The sequence below is a fragment of the Esox lucius genome, chromosome 3, assembly GCF_011004845.1.
Source record: "Esox lucius isolate fEsoLuc1 chromosome 3, fEsoLuc1.pri, whole genome shotgun sequence".
In the NCBI taxonomy this organism is placed as follows: domain Eukaryota; kingdom Metazoa; phylum Chordata; class Actinopteri; order Esociformes; family Esocidae; genus Esox; species Esox lucius.
Window position 1 is genome coordinate 32,203,983 of NC_047571.1, and position 25,019 is coordinate 32,229,001.

General features: G+C 42.1%; 1 protein-coding gene across 2 annotated transcripts; it reads right to left on the minus strand.

Annotated features, from left to right (window-relative positions):
- Positions 1 to 1,049: 1,049 nt before the first annotated feature.
- LOC105030447 (noelin-3-like) lies at positions 1,050 to 24,301 on the minus strand. Of its 2 annotated transcripts, none has more exons than XM_034288645.1 (6): positions 23,995 to 24,301; positions 10,866 to 11,009; positions 8,383 to 8,544; positions 7,648 to 7,867; positions 7,009 to 7,115; positions 1,050 to 4,645 (listed from the first exon to the last, which is right to left on the minus strand). In XM_034288645.1, the coding sequence occupies exons 1-6, from the start codon at positions 24,061 to 24,063 to the stop codon at positions 3,968 to 3,970; spliced, it is 1,380 nt and encodes a 459-aa protein (XP_034144536.1). In that variant the 5' UTR covers positions 24,064 to 24,301; the 3' UTR covers positions 1,050 to 3,967. The 2 variants fall into 2 exon arrangements, with proteins under 2 accessions (XP_034144536.1, XP_028971895.2); XM_029116062.2 differs by having other exon boundaries at positions 7,648 to 8,047.
- Positions 24,302 to 25,019: the final 718 nt, after the last annotated feature.

Sequence of the window (25,019 nt, forward strand, 5' to 3'; positions counted from 1 at the left end):
CTAGATAAGACCCTCCCATGGGAGACTGCAAAATTCAAAAGTGAAGGTTAGTTTCTGGTTGAACAGGAAGACGTACAGGCTTATACTGACCTGTGTGGTATCAAACCGAACCAAGATTCACACACGCACACGCAACCGATGCAGACGACAGAACATCGGTACTCTTAGTGATAATCACCACGGGAGCTCATTTATTCCGCTCTTCCAATCAGAAAGGCTTTGGGTCATTAGACAAGAGATCACACACTTGCATGGGATTTCGTTCAGACCGGGGATATCTTTGAGCAACACGGGCTACTGCGAACAGCATAGACACCTGGGATAACAAGGATTCAACGTTGGCCTTGGAGGCCGTGCCAAAGAATCCACATCAGAACCACATTTAGCCACCCAGGAAATGTACACATCGGAGGTGAACTCTTTTTTAGGGGCTGCTAGAGCTAGTTGTTATACAGGACCCGGACGCACAAAATCAGCGCAAATTTGAGACTGGCCGAAGTGGTTGTCGTCTGCAAACGTGTATAGTTTGACACATGCTGGTTGGTTGGTACGATCGTTGGGGTACAGCTGGTGGAGGAAGGTGAGTGCATTTGTCCTTGCGGGCACAAGGACTGAGTCTGAAATCTGCGGACCCGTCGTCATGTGTGGCAGGCTAATGATCAGGAAGCCGGGAATCATTGGGCAGATGCAGTTGAATCGGTTCGGCTGGTTGAGTTTTTCGAGTAAATGAACTCTTCATAACATCAGAATGAGCACCTCCGTCTGTTTGTCTGTTTCTATCTTGACCTTCAACAATTACTGGGAGAAATTGAATGCCGAAGTTGACCCACGCCAACAAGTTCTTGCCTGGTTTAGGTCATTTCTGTCAAAGAGCAAGTGAAATCACAACACATAATGAAAGACAAGAAGGTCCACAAACACACACACAAAAGTTGCTTGTTGGAGCGCAGTTTTGTCAGATTTGATAATTGTCTTCAAAAGCCCAGTTTTGGATTTAACCCAGGCCCAACACAGGGAGTCAAAGACCACCTCACGTTCATGACTTAATCCAAGATAATAATCTTTATTTCCACAATGTAAGTTTTCTCATCAATGCCAATGTTTATACAGTATTGTCCTCTTCATTCACATACAGCATACTTTGACAGTTATAATGAATTGGATGGATGGATGGATGGTGGATGGTTGCCATAAGAGTCCACAGATGGAGAAGCTATCAGGCTAGCCAGAAGCTTCAGGCACCCAATTCCCTGAGGGGTGGCATCCTATGACCCCACTTCTATCCTATTCCCTATTAACTGCACTACTTTCAACCAGAAACCCAACTTCTGACCAGGGCCGAGTCTTGCATAGCTGAACTTACCGAACTATCAGTTCATTCTGATTCCATAGTTGTAGGTCTAGATTAAGTCAGTTTATTTTTTAGACTATGTACTGCAGAACTTTTTTTCTTCTGTATTCTACTTGGCAATATTGCAGAACACTTTAACCAAATCTTGAGGAAAAACGTAGTTCAGTTTTTCTGCGTGTGCTACAGACATTGGCACACATCAACCCGTTTTGATTATGCTTTAACAACTAATATCCCAGGCTTCATCACACCTGATTTCCCTCACAGAGAAGCCTTCTGACCTACTGCACAAGCCTAGATTATTCTCTTGCCCGTTCAATTCCATCCCATCCCAAAGATGCTCTATTGGTTTGAGGTCTGAAGTCTGTGAAGGACAGTCAAGAGAACCAGAACTGTGATTGGTGAGATCGTCTTTAGCAGTACCATACTGGTCGTCTTCAGCAAGAGCCCAGCCCCCTGACAAGGACTTCTGTGTTGTGCATCCAGAAATTCCGTTCTGTACCCCACTCTGGTGCCTCACCATAACTTTTCTATCTGTGGCCCTGTTAGCTGGTATGATTCTTGCCATTCTCCTCCACCTCTCATCGTCAAGCTGCTTTCTCCCACAGGACTGCGGCTGACTCAAAGTTTTGAGTGTGTTGCGTCATTCTCTTTAAACCCCCACACACTGTCGATGGTGAAAAGCCCGGGAGGACGGACATTTCTGAGCTACTGGAACTGGCGTGCCTTGCACGGCCGATCATACAGCACCAGGCTGAAAAACACTTATGTCACTCATGTTGCCATTTCCACTGCTCAACCAAACAGTAACAGAAGGTCTTGATGCCCGTCTGCCACGGGACTCACCGTCTGCCTGTTTTGCATAGCAAGCCACTGGACTCACCGTCTGCCTGCTTTACATAGCAAGTCACTGGACTCCCCTGTCTGCCTGCTTTACATATCAAGTCACTGGACTCACCGTCTGCCTGCTTTACATAGCAAGTCACTGGACTCACCGTCTGCAAGCGCCATTGATTTTTGTGAATGGAATGGTGTTCCTAACAAACTGCTCAGAGAGTGTAAAGAGTTACAGAGACTATGAGGAAAGCCACAGCCTACTGCCTAACTACCGCCCTATCCCCTCTCTCACTGCCCAGAGCTCTGGGGCCCTAGGGGGGCATTTGGAACGCAGGCCTAAAGTGTTCAGGATAGCTAGCCGATCATGCAGGGCAGCTGTTATCTTCTGGGCTCACAGAACCGACTACTGAATAATACATACTCACATTTAATACCGTTGCTATGGATACAAAAGCTTAGTTGCTGTACATAGGAGTATTTACCAAAAGCCCACCGATTGGCTCCGCAGTAGCTGAGAGGTGAGAAATAAATGTGCCTTGCAGAGGCAAATCTCCCCGTGCACATCCAATCTGTCATGGTTTCAAAAAGAGTGTGGAGCAGTTGAAAGGCAGGGAATGAATTACAAATTAAAATGTGTAAAAAGAAAGCAAAATAAATGACCGGAGCTGAAGTGAGACTCTCGGGGCACTGTTTCACAGTCCGAGGAGCATACATTGAGAAAAGGGGTTGCTATGCAGGCCTAGAGCTCAAATTCTGAGCTTTGTCACGAGGACACGACTTTTGAGGACATCATCATCCAGGCCACTATTTATGTAAAGCCTCGCTTTAGGAATATGAAAAGAAAGCTAGAACCAACGACAGACTGTCAAAAGAAGAGAGCAAAAAAATAAACAATTACATTCTACTATAATGGTGTCATAGGTGTTGGTTGTGCAACCATTTCAGGGCAGTTTGTTTGACCATTTCAGGGCAGTTTGTTTGACCATTTCAGGGCAGTTAGTTTGACCATTTCAAGATAGAAAAGTGCTTCTTCTATGGAAGAGGCTAATTTATTTGATCACATCAGGTTCAGATTAGGCCAGAAGTTAAGAGGGATTTTTGTATTTTTCATAGGTGAAAGTAATTATAGTGTCTTGATATTTCTTAAATAAAATGTTTTGTGATGGGATCATCTATAAGTGATCACTGTTATTGAAAGAGGAAAGAGAGAGCTTTATTTGAAGACTATTTCTGAGTTTTTAGGGCAAGCCATTAGGTAGCTATCATTTTCATTAGTATTTGGATTTGTTTGTAAATACTGATGTTTGGGTCACCACCTGATAACCATCTGGTCTGGACCTTTTGTTAAAACTGTGAGTCATACTGCTCTGACTGATTCACCAACATCAGGTTGCAATAATGCACTATGGTATTTCTATGAGGGAGAGACTAAAACCCACACCAGACGACCACACATCCTACGCCTCCATAACCGGACAAAAAGAGTAAAGGCCCACATTCTTAAAAGGAAATTCTATGTTGAATATATTTATATTGGTCAATAAAATGTGTAAATTGGTTCAATTATTGATTAGAATCGGTGCAAATATTGTGACAACCAACCCCTTACTGGACAGAGTGTGTTTGAAGGCTTGGAATGGGAGATTAGGACAGACAGCATCCCCAGTCCAAATCAAGACATTTCTCTTTGAATTTGTACAATGTACTGTTGCTGAGAAACACCGGGTTCTCAGGAATGTTAATCACGGTTTCTAATGGGTTCCTCTGAGTTCCTCCCACTCAGGAGTCGTCCTCGGTCTTGATGATGTGAAACAATGTGACATTGAACAGAACCTGGTGTCCATTGTTCCAGCCATAGAGGGCCCGATCCCTGGCATTATAATCCAGCATGGACATGTGGAAGTACTGGTTATGGAAGGGGATGTCTGTATATTCATAGCTGGACGTCTTGGTGGAGTACGAGTAGTAGACCTTTGCTCCAGTCAGGTGAGAGTTGGTGATGTATAGAGTTCCGCAGATCATAAAGGACTCCCCCGCATTCCGTTTGGAATATTCCGTGTTCCAGGTTGCGATGATTTGCAGCGTCTCCGGGTTGAGCTGGCTGATGACGATGTTTCCGGCGTTCTGATTGGTGGCGTAGATGGCCCACAGGCCCAGCTCGTCGGCCATCAGATCGATGTCAGAGAAGCCACCCCAGGTGTATGGGTAGACATTGTGGAAGCCGGCGTTCTCCAGGGCCCGCTGGGTCACTACGCGGCCCGTGTCGAAGCTGTAGCGCACCACGATGTTGCTCTGGATCTTGTTGTAGTACAGCGAGCCGTTGTACACCACGTGGTTGGTGCCGGCCCACTTAAACGGCAGGTTGTATGCTCGAGACTCGGCCCCAGACACAAAATCAGCTATGGATTTGTACTCTTTGACTATTTTGTTGTTGGTGTAGCTGTCCATGCACCAGACCTGGGTTAAAACCAAAGTACAACAGATCATGAACAACCTGAATGCCTACCACTTCTACTGTTAATATGTAAGAAAGACTGTAACAACCTGAATGCCTACCACTTCTACTGTTAATATGTAAGAAAGACTGTAACAACCTGAATGCCTACCACTTCTACTGTTAATATGTAAGAAAGGCTGTAACAACCTGAATGCCTACCACTTCTACTGTTAATATGTAAGAAAGACTGTAACAACCTGAATGCCTACCACTTCTACTTATTTTCTTACATATGCTATACGTAAGAAATACTGTACAATTAATGATTAAGGAAGTTGGGAATTCTTTTTATATTTCGTTGTTTATTTTGTTTTTCTATCGGACTGATAGATTTTATTTTGTAAAGTGTGCCCAGCCTACATGGAGTGGATGTGGTCGCTGTCACTTTGGAACTCTGGCTGTCACATATTTTCTGTCCACATCTGTTGTGGTTGTTAGTACAGACCTATCATACCTTGGTCAGTTGTGTGGGTGTTGCAAATTGTCTCATTATTCTGAGCTGGTAGAATACTGTCGTACTGGTACCCAACCCACAGGTCAGAGTAGGCAATGTGAGCAATGTCAGTGTCTACTCATCATTTTCCAAAATCTTTCAATTCTCCCATCACAATTTCTCAGTATATTACATTTATTTACTTTTTTAACAAACATCACAACTACCTCTGTAATTGTGTAGTTTACCATATGCTATTAGACTACTGTAGGCTATCTGACAAGAAGATAATGTCATAGGCCAGCCCAACTATGGTTGGGAAGCAACCATAACCTACAGTAGTTATTCCGCTGCCCTCAAACCAAATTACGTGCATTCTACTCTGGGCCCCACTGCGCTTCTTTTGCATTAGACCTAGAATATACACTCACCTAAAGGATTATTAGGAACACCATACTAATACTGTGTTTGACCCCCTTTTGCCTTCAGAACTGCCTTAATTCTACGTGGCATTGATTCAACAAGGTGCTGAAAGCATTCTTTAGAAATGTTGGCCCATATTGATAGAATAGCATCTTGCAGTTGATGGAGATTTGTGGGATGCACATCCAGGGCACAAAGCTCCCGTTCCACCACATCCCAAAGATGCTCTATTGGGTTGAGATCTGGTGACTGTGGGAGCCATTTCAGTACAGTGAACTTATTGTCATGTTCAAGCAACCAATTTGAAATGATTTGAGCTTTGTGACATGGTGCATTATCCTGCTGGAAGTAGCCATCAGAGGATGGGTACATGGTGGTCATACAGGGATGGACATGGTCAGAAACAATGCTCAGGTAGGCCGTGGCATTTAAACGATGCCCAATTGGCACTAAGGGGCCTAAAGTGTGCCAAGAAAACATCCCCCACACCATTACACCACCACCAGCAGCCTGCACAGTGGTAACAAGGCATGATGAATCCATGTTCTCATTCTGTTCACACCAAATTCTGACTCTACCATCTGAATGTCTCAACAGAAATCGAGACTCATCAGACCAGGCAAAATTCTTCCAGTCTTCACCTGTCCAATTTTGGTGAGCTTGTGCAAATTGGAGCCTCTTTTGCCTATTTGTAGTGTAGATGAGTGGTACCCGGTGGGGTCTTCTGCTGTTGTAGCCCATCCGCCTCAAGGTTGTGGTTGTTGTGGCTTCACAAATGCTTTGCTGCATACCTCGGTTGTAACGAGTGGTTATTTCAGTCAAAGTTGCTCTTCCATCAGCTTGAATCAGTCGGCCCATTCTCCTCTGACCTCTAGCATCAACAAGGCATTTTCGCCCACTGGACTGCCACATACTGGATGTTTGTCCCTTTTCACACCATTCTTGTGAAATACTCAGACTGGCCCGTCTGGCACCAACAACCATGCCACGCTCAAAATTGCTTAAATCACCTTTCTTTCCCATTCTGACATTCAGTTTGGAGTTCAGGAGATTGTCTTGACCAGGACCACACCCCTAAATGCATTGAAGCAACTGCCATGTGATTGGTTGATTAGATAATTGCATTAATGAGAAATTGAACAGGTGTTCCTAATAATCCTTTAGGTGAGTGTATGTCAGTGCATGAAGTAAATGAGTGACTTTTGTTTGTTATTCAGTATGACCCAATTGTTTCTGAGAATACCCCCCCCCCCACAGAAGGCAGAGGTCCAACACAGAAAGCCTAGGTCCAGCACAGAAGGCCTAGGTCCAACACAGAAAGCCTAGGTCCAGCACAGAAGGCCTAGATTAAACACAGAAGGCTACAGTTGGCCACTGACGAGCCTGGCAAGCCCAGAAGGGACTAGGTTCCTGATAGCTTCTGTCGAACACACAGACATCATCCATCACCTCCCTCCATCCACTCACTCTGTTGTTGGTAGGAGAGGCCTGAGGATCTGTCATCCACGCCCCAAACCTCGTCCCAGAGGTCTTTACTGTCACAGGGCCAGATATCTTCATCAGTTTACCACATGCTGTTAAAACAAGCAAGCACACACACACACACACAAGCAATTAGTCTAATCGTGTATTTCTCAGGACTCTCGACAGCTCATTGCAGGCCTCAGACCACGAAACATATCTTTGTCTGTCGCCAGGGATGTGTCCTAAATCGCTTCTTATTCCCAATATGATCCCCCTGACCAGAGGAATGCCTCGGATCGGGCTAATTGTGCTCAACGTACAGAACAGGATGACATTTACAGCGGTGCCTAAAAGCTACAGCTGCGTGTCATTGATTGTGCTGGTAGGCTCGGTCACAAGCATGGCAACATCCCTTTATGCATTTCGCATTAAAAGCAGCAGTCAGACTCCACTCTGATCTGTTTAGTTTAAAATAAAAAAAATAAAAAAAACACTGGACAACCTTAATGGGACAATCTCATCCGGATCAAATTAGGGTTAACTAAAGAGCTGCCTGGGCTATGGATCGAATGCTCTAACACCCATGCAATCATTCTCAGACCACCAGAAAGACTACTCAGCTCCGCCTGCTTAGGAACTCACTGAGTTTGCTCATGCAGTTACGTAGCCTGCTCTCCAGGTGTAGGACCCTCTGCTGAAGCTCCTCGTAGTCGTAGGCTCCTATCTCCTCCTGGATGGCCAGGAGCACCAAGGACAGGTTTCTGATCTCGTCTTTGAACTGGGATATGAGTTGGGAGTCGGTCTTGTACTGTTCCAACACCGGGATCAGAGGCTGCAGGGCCTCCATTTTACCCTTCAACTCCTGTAGTGAGGAAAACACTATTCCATCCATATTACCATTCAACTCCTGTAGTGAGGAAAACACTATTCCATCCATATTACCATTCAACTCCTGTAGTGAGGAAAACACTATTCCATCCATATTACCATTCAACTCCTGTAGTGAGGAAAACACTATTCCATCCATATTACCATTCAACTCCTGTAGTGAGAAAAACACTATTCAATTCATTTTAACATTCAACTCCTGTAGTGAGAAAAACACTATTCAATTCATTTTAACATTCAACTCCTGTAGTGAGAAAAACTCTATTCAATCCATTTTAACATTCAACTCCTGTAGTGAGAAAAACACTATTCAATTCATTTTAACATTCAACTCCTGTAGTGAGGACTCAAGGGGAAATATGGAAATACATGTTTCAGTGTATTTAAATTTAAGTACTGAGAAACACATGGTTCAATTGTTTGCAAATCAACTCCTGACATGGTCCAATGGGTCTCATGTCCGAAATAGGAATCAAACAGGGCTCTCACCTGGACCTGAATGTTTCTGTTCACCTGTGTCCTCCTGTCGGCCTCAATCTGTCTGAATTTTGACCTTAGCCCTTTAAACTGACCCTCCATCCTCATGATGTACTGGAAGTCTCTCTGGGTCCGCAGATTCAGAACCTCGATGGACTGGGACATGTTCTGGACCTGGTAGAGATAGAGCCAGGTTAGATGGGGACATTTTCTGGACCTAGTAGAGATACAGCCAGGTAAGATGGGGACATGTTCTGGACCTAGTAGAGATACAGCCAGGTAAGATGGGGACATGTTCTGGACCTGGTAAGAGATAGAGCCAGGTTAGATGGGGACATGTTCTGGACTGGGTAGAGATACAGCCAGGTAAGATGGGGACATGTTCTGGACCGGGTAGAGATACAGCCAGGTAAGATGGGGACATGTTCTGGACCTGGTAGAGATACAGCCAGGTAAGATGGGGACATGTTCTGGACCTGGTAGAGATACAGCCAGGTAAGATGGGGACATGTTCTGGTCCTAGTAGAGATACAGCCAGGTAAGATGGGGACATGTTCTGGACCTGGTAGAGATAGAGCCAGGTTAGATGGGGACATGTTCTGGACCTGGTAGAGATAGAGCCAGGTTAGATGGGGGCATGTTCTGGACCTGGTAGAGATAGAGCCAGGTTAGATGGGGACATGTTCTGGACCTGGTAGAGATGGAGCCAGGTTAGATGGAGACGTTCTGGACCTGGTAGAGATGGAGCCAGGTTAGATGGAGACGTTCTGGACCTGGTAGAGATGGAGCCAGGTTAGATGGAGACGTTCTGGACCTGGTAGAGATGGAGCCAGGTTAGATGGAGACATTTTGGACCTGGTAGAGATGGAGCCAGGTTAGATGGGGACATGTTCTGGACCTGGTAGAGATACAGCCAGGTTAGATGGGGGCATGTTCTGGACCTGGTATAGATGGAGCCAGGTTAGATGGGGACATGTTCTGGACCTGGTAGAGACAGAGCCAGGTTAGATGGGGACATGTTCTGGACCTGGTAGAGATACAGCCAGGTTAGATGGAGATGTTCTGGACCTGGTATAGATGGAGCCAGGTTAGATGGGGACATGTTCTGGACCTGGTAGAGATGGAGCCAGGTTAGATGGGGACATGTTCTGGACCTGGTAGAGATACAGCCAGGTTAGATGGAGATGTTCTGGACCTGGTATAGATGGAGCCAGGTTAGATGGGGACATGTTCTGGACCTGGTAGAGATGGAGCCAGGTTAGATGGGGACATGTTCTGGACCTGGTAGAGATACAGCCAGGTTAGATGGAGATGTTCTGGACCTGGTATAGATGGAGCCAGGTTAGATGGGGACATGTTCTGGACCTGGTAGAGATGGAGCCAGGTTAGATGGGGACATGTTCTGGAACTGGCAACCAGAGAATAAAGTTGTGCTGCTTTCGTCTAGTTCCTGTTCAGTTTCTGGTTATTTGTTAAATGTTTAATGTGGAAGGACAACGGCGATGCATTTTATTTTAATTTTTTTCCCCATGTGTGTGCAGCAAGTGCTTTAGAGAAGTAAATAGTTCTTGTTTTATTAGGCTCAAACAAAGACTGCAACAAACAGTCTTTGTTTGAGCCTTTGTTTGGTATGGAACAGTGAAAATGGGAATCTGGAGAAGTCTAAAGCTTTCTCTTAAGGGCTGCTACAATTAAGCAAAACAGCATGATGGTTTGTGGTATATGGCCAATCTACCAAGGCTGAGAGCTGTCTGTTTTCATGCACAATGCATTGTGGAGTGCCTGAACACTGTGCTTGCCGTGGTATATCGGCAAGATACCACCGAACACCCGAGATACCTTACTGCAATTACAAACTAGTTAACAGAGCAACTAGAGCGGTAAAAGGTGCTGTGATGTCATACTCGTGGTGTATGTTCTCGTTAACCGCCACGGCTATCAGCCAATCAACATTAGGGATTCGAAGCGAGCGTTTTATAATTACCCGCCAACATCACTAGACCTGGTCCAGCGTGACATCACACCCCATGTTAACATTAACCCGCGTGTCTGATTCCAGTGGCGGGGACATGAAATGGCCTGGCTGGGGATTCCCTAAGGCGTGTTAGTACATTAGCGTTAACTTTACCACACAGGACCGTGGTGAATTCAATACACAACCCCACAGGCGTACAGCCAGAATACATTAAGGACAAGGTCAAGCCTTGGCCAGTGTTTTCATACAATGTTTTTACTCTGATTATTATTGCTTGAGATGAGAGTAATTGTAGCAAAGTTGGTTTGTAATGCCTATACGCGTGTTCACACATACTTTGGACTTTAATTTGTACTGCGGCTCAGCCTGTCTCTGTGGTAAAGTCGTTTTATCTGTCATTGTATGATGGAAAGTTGTTTTTTCATGTGAACACATCTGACCTCATTCTGTTAATGTCTAGATAAAAGTGAGTGAGTGAGTGTGTGTGTGTGTGTGTGTGTGTGTGAACAAGCACCAGTACCTTCTCCAGCAGTTGACGGAGATGCCTTCCTTTGGCATCTCTGGAGCAGAGGTTCTGTTCAGGAGCCACCACTGTACAGATGCACCTGCCGTCTGGATCCTGGGCTGAACTATACACCTGCCAACCCTCCTTCGGCCTGACAGTCTACACACACACACACGCATGCACGCACACGCACACACGCACACATACACAGACACACGCACACAGACACAACGTGTTTTAAAGTTTTAAGGACTAACATTGTTATTTCACCCAAGAAAAACATTTTCTAATGCTAAACCTAACCCTTAACGTAATCCTATCCTTGACCAAACCATAATCACAGTCTTGACCTAACCATAACCGAAATGTAACCATAACCATATCTTTAACTTAACCAGAACCTCAATAACCTACATTTTCGGTCAAAATCCTAACTCTATAACCAAACCCTATCCCTAATCCTTCCCTAAAGACTAACCCAAACCCTCAAACTAACACATAAGCCTGGAAAAGCATTTAAAATTTCATAAAGTTCTCACTCATCACTGCGTTTTACGTCTTCATGTAATTCCATACATGCATTTCCTCGTCAACAACTGATGCCAGCCACAATGTTACTCTGCAATTACTATGTTTTAATTATAAACACTCCATTACAATTGAATGGCCCCAGGTCAGTCTAGGTGGCCATGGTTACAATTGGGGTGTCAGTATAATGAATGGTGGTCGTGGTTAAGATTGGAGAGAGTTAACTTTTCCCTAGCCCCGTCCCTCAGCTGTTGATCAAAACCGTGGCAGGATGTGAGTTTTAAACTGCAGATTGCCTTTTTAAAGGCTACATCTCTCGACACCCCAATTCAACAACAGACACTTTGAAGGGCCAGCCAGGGTGACATCAAAGAGCTTCGCTTCTGATTCATCTGACAGGCAAAGGCCTTTTTTCCATTTCTATTCCTTCACTTAAAAAAATCCCTGATCTGGTTTGAGAGCACATTCATACTGAGCAGAGCTTAGCTGAGCTGTGAGAATAGAGAGAACAGAAACCGCTCTGACACTGAACGGCTCACAGGGCACGTGCAGTTCATTGTGACTTTGCTCATTCAGGACTATCACACCATGAGCCAGTGAATGTGTCTCTTGGCATTGTGTGGCAGCTGGTGACTGGATGTCTTTTCAGAGCATCAATGCTGAAATCGGCCAAAGTGAAACCACACACTCAGAGTTCTTTTCAGTGAGGTTTGAAAAGCGTAAATCGGACGCCAGCTTGTTAAGTCTCAATGGGCGAATTGAAATGAATTGAAAACACTATTAATCCCTAGATGAGTAGGAAATGGCTTTTCATGTTGGTGTCACCAACATGGTCTCTGTTCCTTCCTCCTCCTGAGACCTACATCCTGGTTATCTTACATTCCAGTAATATCTCCTTCCTGGGTGTACTCTGTTACTACTAAAGAAGCTGAGTGAAACCCTTTGAAAAGAAAAGCAGCAGCCACATACAGCACACATTCAGAGGCAATAATCAATATTTTCACCATATTATTTGTATTTGATAACATGTTTTATCATATTTGTAACGTTTGATAATACGTTACCATGTTTGTAACTTTTGATAATAATTTTACTGTCTTTGTAGTCTTCCTCAAGGTATCACTAATATGCTACACTCTGAAAGCATTGGATTTGGAGGAGTTACAAGCTACTTAAAATGAGTTACAGTACATGTGTCACAGATCTTTTATTCACGTATCTATCCTTTTCTTTTCAAAATCCCACTTTCAGAAAAGGGTCAAAGTAAGCATTCTGATATACAACCGTTGTTCGTGAAACATCAGAAAATACTATTTTATTGCAGCATTCCCATGAAAATAATTAAACAAGTGAACAAGTGGTTCACATTCACATCCAGCTGTACAGGAACACATCGTGCGGGAATCCCTGGCATGCAGCCACTAGAACACCTTGACAACGCTCTATGCTTGGATGAGCAGAGATCCACTAATACAAAAACGTTTATGTACCTAGGAGGGGAGTGTTTCGGCTGTGTTTCGCTTCTGTTCTGCTGTTCTACAGTACCAGTTAATTCATTTTAGCCACTCAGACGCGGGAAACTAGTCTGTCTGTCTGTCTGTATGAATTGAAATGTTTTCATCAGAGCTGCTACAAAATAATTATTCAGCCTACATGTGCGCTGCGGCTTAGACTAGTTTATCTACCACCTCTGTCCAAATTCATTTGGTCAATCTCTTTCCCTTTTATTGATGATAATGATCTTAGAAAATATGTAATAATCAAAGCTTACATAACCCAAACACAAAATCAGAAACGTAATTATAAAAACACTATTGTGTTTAGTTTAATTTAGCTTACCCTTGGAGAACAGTGACTATTGGACCTAGACCTTCTACGGGGGAGAGCATTATATAAAACATTATATCGTACTAAATAATCAAGAAGAATCATGGCATCACTGATTTACTTTGTGCACGCGATATGTAATCTGGGTCTGAGAATCGGTGCTCTAAATAAATCAAACTGGTCTGAGCCGGAGAACGAGCGCAGTAAAGCCGGATTAGAGCGTGCGTAATTTGGTTAAAGCGCAGCGGTTTAAACCGTTTGCTTCACCACTCATGCATATTTTGGGGCGGCCTACGACTTGCGTTTGAAATGTTTCTTATCAGACAGCCCAGTTACAAAGCAAACAGTAGCCGAAATAATTATATAGGCTAAGTAGATTTGGCCCTGGGAGTACAGATAACTTCTCTCATATAGCCTATCCTGGTCTGTACTGTGGATAGCAAGACAAGTACAAGCTCCGAATGAGGTGGAAAACCTACAAGGCAAAACCGACCAAAGTGTGGTATCCCTTCACTAACCAAAACAGTCCTGGAAACAAATAACGTGACAGCTAGTGTCCGGGAGTGAAAGCGCAATATCCACAGTAGCCTATTGGCACATTTAAAACAGATCTACAAGCATTTCGTCCTATAAAATGGATGTACTCCACCAATAAGCTCCAATAAAAATAAAAAAAATTCAACGATTACGTTCAGTTGCAAACATATTTCTTCAAGTTCTACTCAAAAAGTTCAAATGCAACACTGTCGGTCTCACAGTAGTACAGCCAACTATTTTTACACAAGGCTGAAAGCAGGGACGTAGTTATGCCTATGTTAGGGGGGCTTTAGCAAATTATATTGAATGGTGTTCATTCTGCAGCATGTTCGGTTGAGTTTGATGCCCTTGAACGTAACTCGTTCATCTGAAGCAGCTGTCTTCTGTTAACAGTAGCTAAGGTTTCTTAGTGGTTTGAGAAGTAAATCCTCTCAAGTTCAAATTGTTATAGCACTGGAAAGCAACATTAAGTTTTGCTAATCAATATAACCTTTCAGCTAGCCCACCACCATTTTTTATAGAAATGTATGGAGGTTAAAATCTTTTTTTTAGATCGTAAAAATGTAATGTATGGAAATAGTTTAGACAACTTAGTTCGTGAAATTCGACTTGCTAGACAGACCAGAGGTCATGTAATATCAAAGTTTCTTTTTTTTACCAGAAGGCAAGAGAGCTAGCTACAACTTAGTAGACACTTCAGAGAAGACTAAGATCTGTCATTTCTAATACAAATATAAAGCAATTATAATGTAATTCAACGAAATAATAAGGTGGCCAATAATTGGAGAATGTGACCGATAATAGGGGGTCGTATTGTTTTGCGACAACACTTACCAACTACTGAAAATATTAATTTCCCATTATGCTAGCTAACACGTGTGTATGTCACTAATAATCATCAGGAACACAGTGTTCGGGTTTGAAGTTAAGATATTGCAACGTATTCTGTTCAGAGGAAGGGAGATCCGGTTGTTAAATGTTTCTTTTTATTTAAATATGATACATGAGTAAGCAAATGACTAAATCTGTTTTTGAAATGATTCAGAAGGATTCAGAGATATCTTGCTTAGAAACATAATATAGTGGTTGTAGATGTTCATTTACTAGAAACTATAGTTGACTAGAGTATTTTGGCTACATAGTACAGCTGTTATTGTGGGGTTTTTTTGGGGGGGGGGGGTATTGGATGGATGAAGACTGAGTGTTTCTTTATTTGGATAGAAATGAAGTCATATTAGATCAGTGTCTAACACAAACTATGAAACAGGTATACTTTTAGCCAACATTGGCCAAAAATAACCTTATTTTGATACATTTTACAACCGTTGCTACTCTAAAAATACATTATGAAAATATTTTTGGGGGATTATGCCCAGACCCCCCAAAACAAGGCTTAGCCCCCTATCCATGATTCTTGGCTAAAAGCAAGAAATCTGCAAAAAGAAAACAGTTCTTCCCTTACCAGATATGGATGATTATTTAAAATTAAGAAACCACTGCAAATAGAACGCTTCTTTTCCTCACTCAAAACTTTCCTTTTCAACTTTTTTGGAAAGGAAAGTAAAAGGTGCAGTGGTCTCTTAATTTTTTCCGGAGCTGTATTTGTTGATAACATTTGCTGTAGCCACAGCCAATGTCAGGTAGCTAAAAAAAGCAGTCTCCTACACTGACTTGTAGAAGTCATGAAGCTTTGTTTGCATTCTCAAAACGGTCCTAACAGTTGCAAGAGAAATTGTGATTGGTTGATTCTGCTGTGATTTGAAAATGCTGCCATCTGTCAAGATCCACAAGGCCTGGAGGGGCAGAGACACCTATGAACGACCACAGAAATAATATATTATTCCTTTCTCTTTGGTATCAGACGACCAATTATTTTTTTTTAAACAATTAAATCATTAAATAAGTCTTACATTATACAGCATTATAATAATAAGCACATACAAATATTAGTGTCAACCTTTAATGCCACTAAAGATGTACAGGACCATGATGCTTCCTCATCGTTATACACTGTGGTTTGTACTGTAACACCAAAACCTTATGAATGTTACATCTTCTATGGTCAAATGACCCCCAATCCTAAACTGAAGGCAAGATAAGAAGTTCAAGGAGATAAGAAATATACAATTCGACCTAACTTTGGTTAGCCTCTTAAAAGATACTTTCATTTTGAGCCACATATAAAGTTGGATTTCATATTTACATTTATTTTCTCATTAGATGTTTCTAGTTTGCTACCAGAGCTTGCAGTCGACGGGACTTAGCATGACAAAACCTCTGCACAGGCGGCCCAGTACATCACTGGGACCAAGCTCCCACCCATTCTCGATGATAATGACAAATAAACAGTAGCAATAAAAATAACAGAAGTACAGTGGATATGAAAAGTCCACACACCCCTGTTAAAATGCCAGGTTCTTGTGATGTAAAAAAATGAGACAAAGATAAATCATGTCAGAACTTTTTCCTCCTTTAATGTGACCTAAAATGTGAACAATTAAATTGAAAAACAAACTGAAATCTTTGAGGGGGACATATAAAAAACTCACAATAACTTGGTTGCATAAGTGTGCACACCCTTAAATGTTCAATTGGATTCAGGTCTGGGCTCGGGCTGGGCCATTCCAAAACGTTAATATTCTGGTGAAGCCATGCTTTTGTGGATTTGTATGTGTGCTTTGGGTCGTTCTTGTGTTGAAAGGTGAACATCCTCTTCCTCTTCAGCTTTCTAACGTACACCTGAACGTTTTGTGCCAAAATTGCCTGGTATTTGGAACTGTTCATAATTCCCTCCACACTGACTAAGGCCCTGGTTTCAGCTGAAGAAAAACAGCCCCAAAACATGATGCTGCCATAACATATTTTCCCACGTGCTTTTGACTTGACTTGATGTTTGTTTTTGCAAAATTCAGCCGTGCTTGGATGTTTTTCTTTGTAAGGTTCCCGTCTTGCCACCCTCCCCATAACCCATTCATATGAAGAATACGGGAGATTGTTGTCACATTTACCACACAGCCAGTACTTGTAGGCCTCTTGGAAGCCTCCCTGACCAGTTTTCTTCTCGTCTTTTCATCAATTTTGGAGGTTCTTGGTAATGTCTCTGTTGTGCCATATTTTCTCCACTTGATGACTGTCTTCACTGTGTTCCATGGTATATCTAATGCTTTGGAAATTATTTTGTACCCTTCTCCTGACTGATATCTTTCAACAATGACATTCCTCTGATGCTTTGGAATCTCTCTGCGGACCATGGCTTTTGCTCTGAGATGCAACAGAACAGCTGAAATCTATTTGTGATGAATCAGAGTAACTTTAAATGATGGCAGTGGTGTAATGACTTCTATTTAACATTAGTTTAAATGTGATTGGTTAATTCTGAACACAGCCACATCCTCACTTATGCAACCAGGTTATTGTAAGTTTTTTTTTTTCATTGCTCCCCCTTGAAGACTTCAGTTTGTTTTTCAATTATATTGTACACATTATAGGTCACATCAAATGTTCTGACATGATTTATCTTTGTCTCATTCTTTTGCATCACAAAAACCTGACATTATAACAGGGGTGTGTAGACTTTTTATATCCACTGTATTTAAATATATTGACATGGTCTGCGTGTGTTTGTGTGTATGTGTCTGTGTGTGTGAATGTGGGCATGTGTGTGGGTGTGTGTGGTGTGTGGGTGTGTTTGTGTGGGTGTGTGTGCGTGCGTGCATGTGTGCGTGCATGCGTGTCTGCGGGTGTCACCCATGTGTGTCACGGGTGAATGATTGCGTGAGTGCATGTGGGAGCCCTTGAGCGAAGTCAGTGGGTGGTCTGGCCGGTCAAGTCTCCAGCAGTCGGATAGTTTGCAGATAGAAACGATCTCCCGGCCTCTCAGTATGAGATCCTGTGCTTGGATGCAATCCCTCTCTGACTGACAGTAGGCAAATCAACAGTGTGTGGCTGAGGTGTGAAGGTCCCTGATAATGCTTCAGGCTTTTCGCCAGGCATCGTTTTGGATAGATGTTATGGATGGATGGCAGCATGGCCCCAGTGATGAGCTGGGTCGTCTTAACCACCCGCTGGAGGGCCTTGCCTTCGTGTTGAACCAGACTGACTGCACGGGCACTGTCTCTCACACAGACACACACAAACACACAAACACTCTTACCACAGGCATTGTTTCTAACAGTCTCTACTACACTCCTTTTTAATATTTATTAATGCACATGCTGTTCCTATTTACTACTGCACAATTTAAACACCCATTCCCTATTCTAAATGCATGTAAATACTACGGCACAATTTAAACACCCATTCCCCATTCTAAATGCATGTAAATACTACGGCACAATTTAAACACCCATTCCCCATTCTAAATGCATGTAAATACTACGGCACAATTTAAACACCCATTCCCCATTCTAAATGCATGTAAATACTATGGCACAATTTAAACACCCATTCCCCATTCTAAATGCATGTAAATACTACGGCACAATTTAAACACCCATTCCCCATTCTAAATGCATGTAAATACTACGGCACAATTTAAACACCCATTCCCCATTCTAAATGCATGTAAATACTACGGCACAATTTAAACACCCATTCCCCATTCTAAATGCATGTAAATACTACGGGACAATTTAAACACCCATTCCCCATTCTAAATGCATGTAAATACTACGGCACAATTTAAACACCCATTCCCCATTCTAAATGCATGTAAATACCACAAATACTGTATAACAAGGGCGGGAACTGCCAAGTAACTATTTAGTTGACTAGTCCATATCTCAGGTATCCGGTTCTTATGACAAACACAACTTGAATCTTCACTCTTCTTTTGTCTCTTGATGTTTCTTATCTGTCTAAGCAAAGAATTGAACAAATCTGCTAGAGTTCCACGTCATCCCATCATTTGCATTTTTTAGTAGAGACACTGTAGTAGATACACTATGTAGTGGTCTTTTTCAAGCTGCCGTTTAAATGCGGTGAAACCCCAAAACCTTTCGAAGACGCAAGAACATTTACATGAAAGAAATGCTTTTTGGGTGATTCAGAGCACCTCTGTTCTGTTTTAAAACACTGTGTGTATCACCACAAATCAGGGTTTATATTCAAACACCCTGCAAAGACCAGATATCATGTTGCAAACACTATTTTTACAGTAGGTCCATTGATTTTCAACGATGACTAATGTACTGCACCACCCTGTGAAAACAATTACATTAATTTCTAAAGGAACACCTACAGTGCTCAATCTCCATTAATTATTGGAGTAGTTAAGTGTTTTTATCTTCTGCCTTTTGTTATATACATCAAGTGTTTGGACCTGACGAGACACACGGATGTTCCCCAAGAGCACTGTGACCTCCAGGATTCCTAAATGGAAGAAGTCTGGAAACACCAACACCTAGAGCTGGCCGCCTGGTCAAACTGAGCAGTCTGGGGAGAAGGTCCTCGGCCAGGGGAGGTGACTATGAACCCGATGGTCTCTCTGACAAAGCTTCATGGTAGCTGTTTGGAGATGGGAGAAACTTCCAGAAGGTAAACAATCTCTGCAGCACACCACTAATCAAGTTTTACGGAAGCCCCTCCTCAGCAGGGCTGGTTATCATTTCAATTTCATCGATTCTGATTCTGATTCCAATTCTGCTTATCAAATCCGGTTCTTATCGAATCCTGGTTCCGATTCCAATATTTTTGGAAGAGAAGAAGTACAACATATTTCAAAAAGGAAAATTTTACTAACTTTTTATTCTTTGCACATTTAGGCTATTAGCAGCCAACTGTCAACAGGGACAGGATTCATGAAAGTTTATTTTTTCCCTTCATTCATAAAAATGTTTTTTATTTCTTATAAGGAATGATCAACAAAAACAATTACAAACTAAAACTATTTAAATAAATAATGGAAAAATATAACCTAAACAAAGGAGACTCAACCGTAGCAAACGGATGTAACCCCTTTACCACAAAGCTTCAACTTTCTCCTTGCTCATCTTCCTCTCATGGGTAAAGTGAAAGGAGTTTCGGTACTAGATGGGGGTCAATGGGGTTGAACCGGAGGTGTAGAGGTGCTCTCTGAACTAGTATCTAAGAAAACATACAGTGGATATAAAAAGTCTACACACCCCTGTTAAAATGCCAGGTTCTTGTAATGTAAAAGAATGAGACAAAGATAAATCATGCCATAACTTTTTACACCTTTAATGTGACCTATAATGTGAACAATTCAATTGAAAAACAAACTGAAATCTTTGAGGGGGAAAAATTGAAAACTCACAAAAACCTGGTTGCATAAGTGTACACACCCTTAAACTAATACTTTGTTGAAGCACCTTTTAATTTTATTACAGCACTCAGTCTTTTTGGGTAGGAGTCTATTAGCAAGGCACTTCTTGACGTGGCAATATTTGCCCACTCTTCTTTGCAAAAGCGCTCCAAATATGTCAGGTTGCGAGGACATCTCCTGTGCACAGCCCTCTTCAGATCACCCCACAGATGTTCAATTGGATTCAGGTCAGGGCTCTGGCTGGGCCATTCCAAAATATTAATCTTCTTCTGGTGAAGCCATGCTTTTGTGGATTTGGATGTGTGCTTTGGGTCGTTGTTGTGCTGAAAGGTGAACTTCATCTTCAGCTTTCTACCGAACGCCTGAAGGTTTGGTGCCTGGTATTTGGAACTGTTCATAAATTCCCTCCACCCTGACTAAGGCCCCGGTTCCAGCTGAAGAAAAACAGCCCCAAAGCATGATGCTGCCACCACCATGATTCACTGTGGGTATGGTGTTCTTTGGGTGATGTGCAGTGTTGTTTTTGCGCCAAACATACCTTTTGGAATTATGGCCAAAAAGTTCAACCTTGGTATCATCAGACCATAATGCATTTTCCCACATGCTTTTGGGGGATTTGATGTTTGTTTTTGCAAACTTCAGCCGGGCTTGGATGTTTTTCTTTGTATGAAAAGGCTTTAATCTTGCCACCCTACCCCATAGCCCATTCATATGAAAAAAAACGGGGGATTGTTGTCACATGTAGCACACAGCCAGTAATTGCCAGAAATTCCTTTAATGTTGATGTAGGCCTCTTGGAAGCCTACCTGACCAGTTTTCTTCTCGTCTTTTCATCAATTTTGGAGGGACGTCCAGTTCTTGGTAATGTGTCTGTTGTGCCATATTTTCTCTACTTGATGATGACTGTCTTCACTGTGTTCCATGGTATATCTAATGCTTTGGAAATTATTTTGTACCCTTCTCCTGACTGATATCTTTCAACAGTGAAATCCCTCTGATGCTTTGGAATCTCTCTGCGGACCATGGCTTTTGCTTTGAGATGCAACTAAGAAAATGCCAGGAAAATCCTACTAGAACAGCTGAACTTCATTTGTGATTAATCAGAGTCACTTTAAATTATGGCAGTGGTGTAATGACTTCTATTTAACATTAGTTTGAATGTGATTGGTTAATTCTGAACACAGACACATTCCCAGTTATAAGAGGGTGTGCACACATATACAACCAGTTTATTGTAAGGTTTTTATTTTTCATTTTTCCTCCTCAAAGATTGCAGTTTGTTTTTCAAATTGAATTGTTCACATTATAGGTCACATCAAAAGTGGAAAAAGTTCTGATATGATTTATCTTTGTCTCATTCTTCTGCAGGAAAAACCTGGAATTTTAACAGGGGTGTGTAGACTTTTTATATCCAATGTATATTGTAATTATTTGCAGACATCATTCCTTTACCTTCAATATGAAAGGTGAATGTCAGCTCATTAATGTTAGAGAATGGAGAGAGAACGGAGAAAATGGAGCTAAGGGATACATGATGTTGTCTAGCTATGTTAGTGTTACTGTGATAAGTGGGCTTTCTAGTTTTAAAGAAAGAAATTACAAGCAAGCTGGGTAGATGACATTAATTTATCCAAAGACCAGTTGATAGGTTGTATATGATATTATAATACTAATGATTTATATTATAGTAAACCAGCTAGCTTGGTGACCATGTACGTTATTATAGTATGCTCATGTTAGCTAGCTAGCTAAATTAGCTTTCCACCAGTCAGTACCCTCCACATTGGCTAGCTTGATGTGTTTGCTATTGATGTATAAGTTACAATAAGTTGATGTGTTAAATTTGAGGATTAATATTCAAATAACTCCAAAATTAAGGAATGAAATTCCAATAGTATTATAGAGGAAGACTGACAGCCCTACTATGTTTTGTGTACCTGAGCGTGAGACATTGCTACTGTTAGCTGTATCTGGGACGTTATTGTGGCTGGAACTATGAGACAGCAACACATCGAACACGATGCATTGTTTCAAATTCACACCGTGTTGAAGTAAATGCTTCATCATATTGAAAGTGCTTCCTCCCTTGGACGAACTACTTTTACTACAGGGCTTACATTTTGCAGTGTCATTAACATATTTTGTGAAGGTAAGCCAAACTTTTGAGCGTTTGCTGTGGCCAGCCATGGTCCAGGATGTAAATAGAAGTGCTTTCACGTGCTTGCTTTGTTGATGTACTTTGTGAAATTACGTGACATTAGGTCCGCTGTCCACGTAGCAGGTGCTGGCCAACTTGGAACCGGTTCTTGATACCCAACCCTACTCGTTAGTAAAAGGCACATGACAATCTGCTTGGAGACTATGAGAAATTAGATTCTCTGGTCTAGTCAAACCAAGATTGAAGTCTTCAGACTGTATGGCAAGCATTGCATCTGGAGGAAACCAGGCACCACTTGTAAACTGGCCAATACTATTCCTAAAGTGAAGCATGGTGGTGGTAGCATCATGCAGTGGGGATGTTTTTCAGTAGCAGGGACTTTGAGTCAGAATTTAGGAAAAGATACCTGCATCAAACTAGCAATCAATCAAATTTATTGATAAAAACCTTTTTACAACAGCAGTTGTCACAAAGTGCTCTTACAGAAACACCCGGCCTTAAAACCCAAGGAGCAGACAACAGTAGTGTTGAATTTCTACAGACAGATCCTTGAGGAGAACCTACTCCTGAGTGCTCAGCACGTGAGATTATGACAAAGGTTTACCTTCTAACAGGACAATGACCCTAAGCACAAAGCCAAGACAACGTAGGAGTGGTTTTGGGACAAGTTGGGTGAAGGTCCTTGAGTAGCCCAGCCAGAGCCGAGAGAATCGCTATTTTCCCCATCCAGCCTGACAGAGCTTGAGACCATCTACAGAGAAGAAAATTCCAAATACAGGTGTGTCCACCTTGTAGCGTCATACCCAAGAAGATGTGAGATAGTAATTGCTGCAAAATGTACTCCAATAACGAACGAGTGAAGGGCTCTGAACACTCACGTACATGTTTTTTAAACATTTTTACATGAATTGGGCCATATAATGTTGATGTGTGACATCTACTGTAGGTGCAACATGATGCAGAAACTCCATTGGCTTTTTCATGGTTATGCCGGTACCTTTCATACCCATATCCTAAGAATCTGTGTGACATTCTCTTTTCAAGGAATTTTACAAAATATTGTTCAAAAACAAATATTTGATAGGAGTCATGGTTCAGTCAGAAAAGAGTGTGTGATGTGATTATTAGATTTTTTTTTAACGTATTTCTCTGGGCAACATGCAAGGATAGAGAAGGAAAGACAAAGAAATTAAGGACAAATGGGGGGAGAGGGAAAGAAAATAAAAAAGACAAAACAAGAGACGGTGAGAGAGAGTGAAAGAAAGGGTGAGAGAAGGGTGAGAGAAGGGTGAGGTGTCTGTCTGACATCCATGGCTGTATAAAACCTCAGTCTGTCTCAGTCTGTCTCAGTCTGTCCTTACAGTCAGTGTCATTTTAAACCTTTATATTTGGGCACCTCAGATTCATATAGAACATTGATTAAACCCTATGTTTTCCGGCACATCCCCCAAATGGATGCCAGAAAAAAAATAATCTAATAATGCCGACCAATGCTGAGAAAAAAATACTTTGCTAATGTTTTTTTTATTCCTGTAATATAATGTTAGCTTAGATTAGCTTACCCAGAAGTATATAACAATAAATCAAGATTCTCAATTAACTCTAAGCCTTCATAACAATGGTTCAAGTTCGTCGTTCGGTTCTCGATTTCATTCCACAAGCACACATTGAATTACAACTTCCAGTCACTTATTTCAATCAATCGAATGACAAAACAATACGCAGTTTTAATCGAATAGCCCAGTTTTCCTGAAAAACTGCGCACAGGGTGTCTCGCCGAGGAAGAGGGCAGTCAGTGGAACTCGACTCACCACAGAAGGGCAGTAGCCGAACAGCAGTAGAAACAGCAGCGGATTCAGTACCACGGACAGCGCGTGCATCCTGTCGGCAAACCCTCCGTTTCCCTCGCCCTGTGTAGTTCTAGTCACGTCGATCTGTCACCGTGGTGGATGAATGGTAGCGCAACCGGTTAAACAGGAGTAAAATGCCCAGCTTTTTAACTCCAGAGAAAGCGAGCGAGGGGGAATTCATGCCAGACTAGTCATCACTGTCCCTGCATGCAGTATGGGGAGTACGGGACTGGAGCCTTGCCCCTCGATCGTGACCGACCGCGAGGTGGAAAAGTTTTGGTAATCGAATGGGTGTGGAGACATCACCAATGTACAGGGACATGCATAGCGGATATGACATCATTGGGAGATACCTGTCTCTTTGTTCAAAATAATTAATTTTTTCAACGAACTCGTTATTTTGACATTAATTGCCAGAGGCGTAGCGCGGACTTTTCACAGTCGCATTAGATTTTTCAGCGGCACGTGACTGCTGAGGTTTAACTTAAAATGAATTTCGCTCACCCCACTCTTTTAAAAATAATATAACACAACTATTAACAGAAATTAGCTCTTGAATTGAACCTAAAGAATGCTTGGGGTAGTAGAAGATGAGGAAACAATTGACGCAAAAGGGGCTTTATTAATAAATGTGATTGACTGATTAATCAAGAGAGATTGAGCCTGTGAGAAAGTGAGTGCAACCATTTGTATGCGTTGGAGCTTTATTTTGTCATGGAGTCATACCGTGATCACGGTTTCATTTACAGATGAACAGCGTTTGATTGGGATAAAATGTGCAGGAACTGACAAATCACACATTAGACTAATGTATGTGTTAATAAGGCTTGCCTAAAAAAGGAACCGGAACGCTGTTTGCCTAAAATTATTACGGGAACGGTGTTCCGGACGGTTCCGGCCCAAGTCAAGCACTGCAGATGAGTCCATATACTTACAACAAAACAGAAACACACGGATTGATGTTGTTGAATAAAAATGGACAAAAA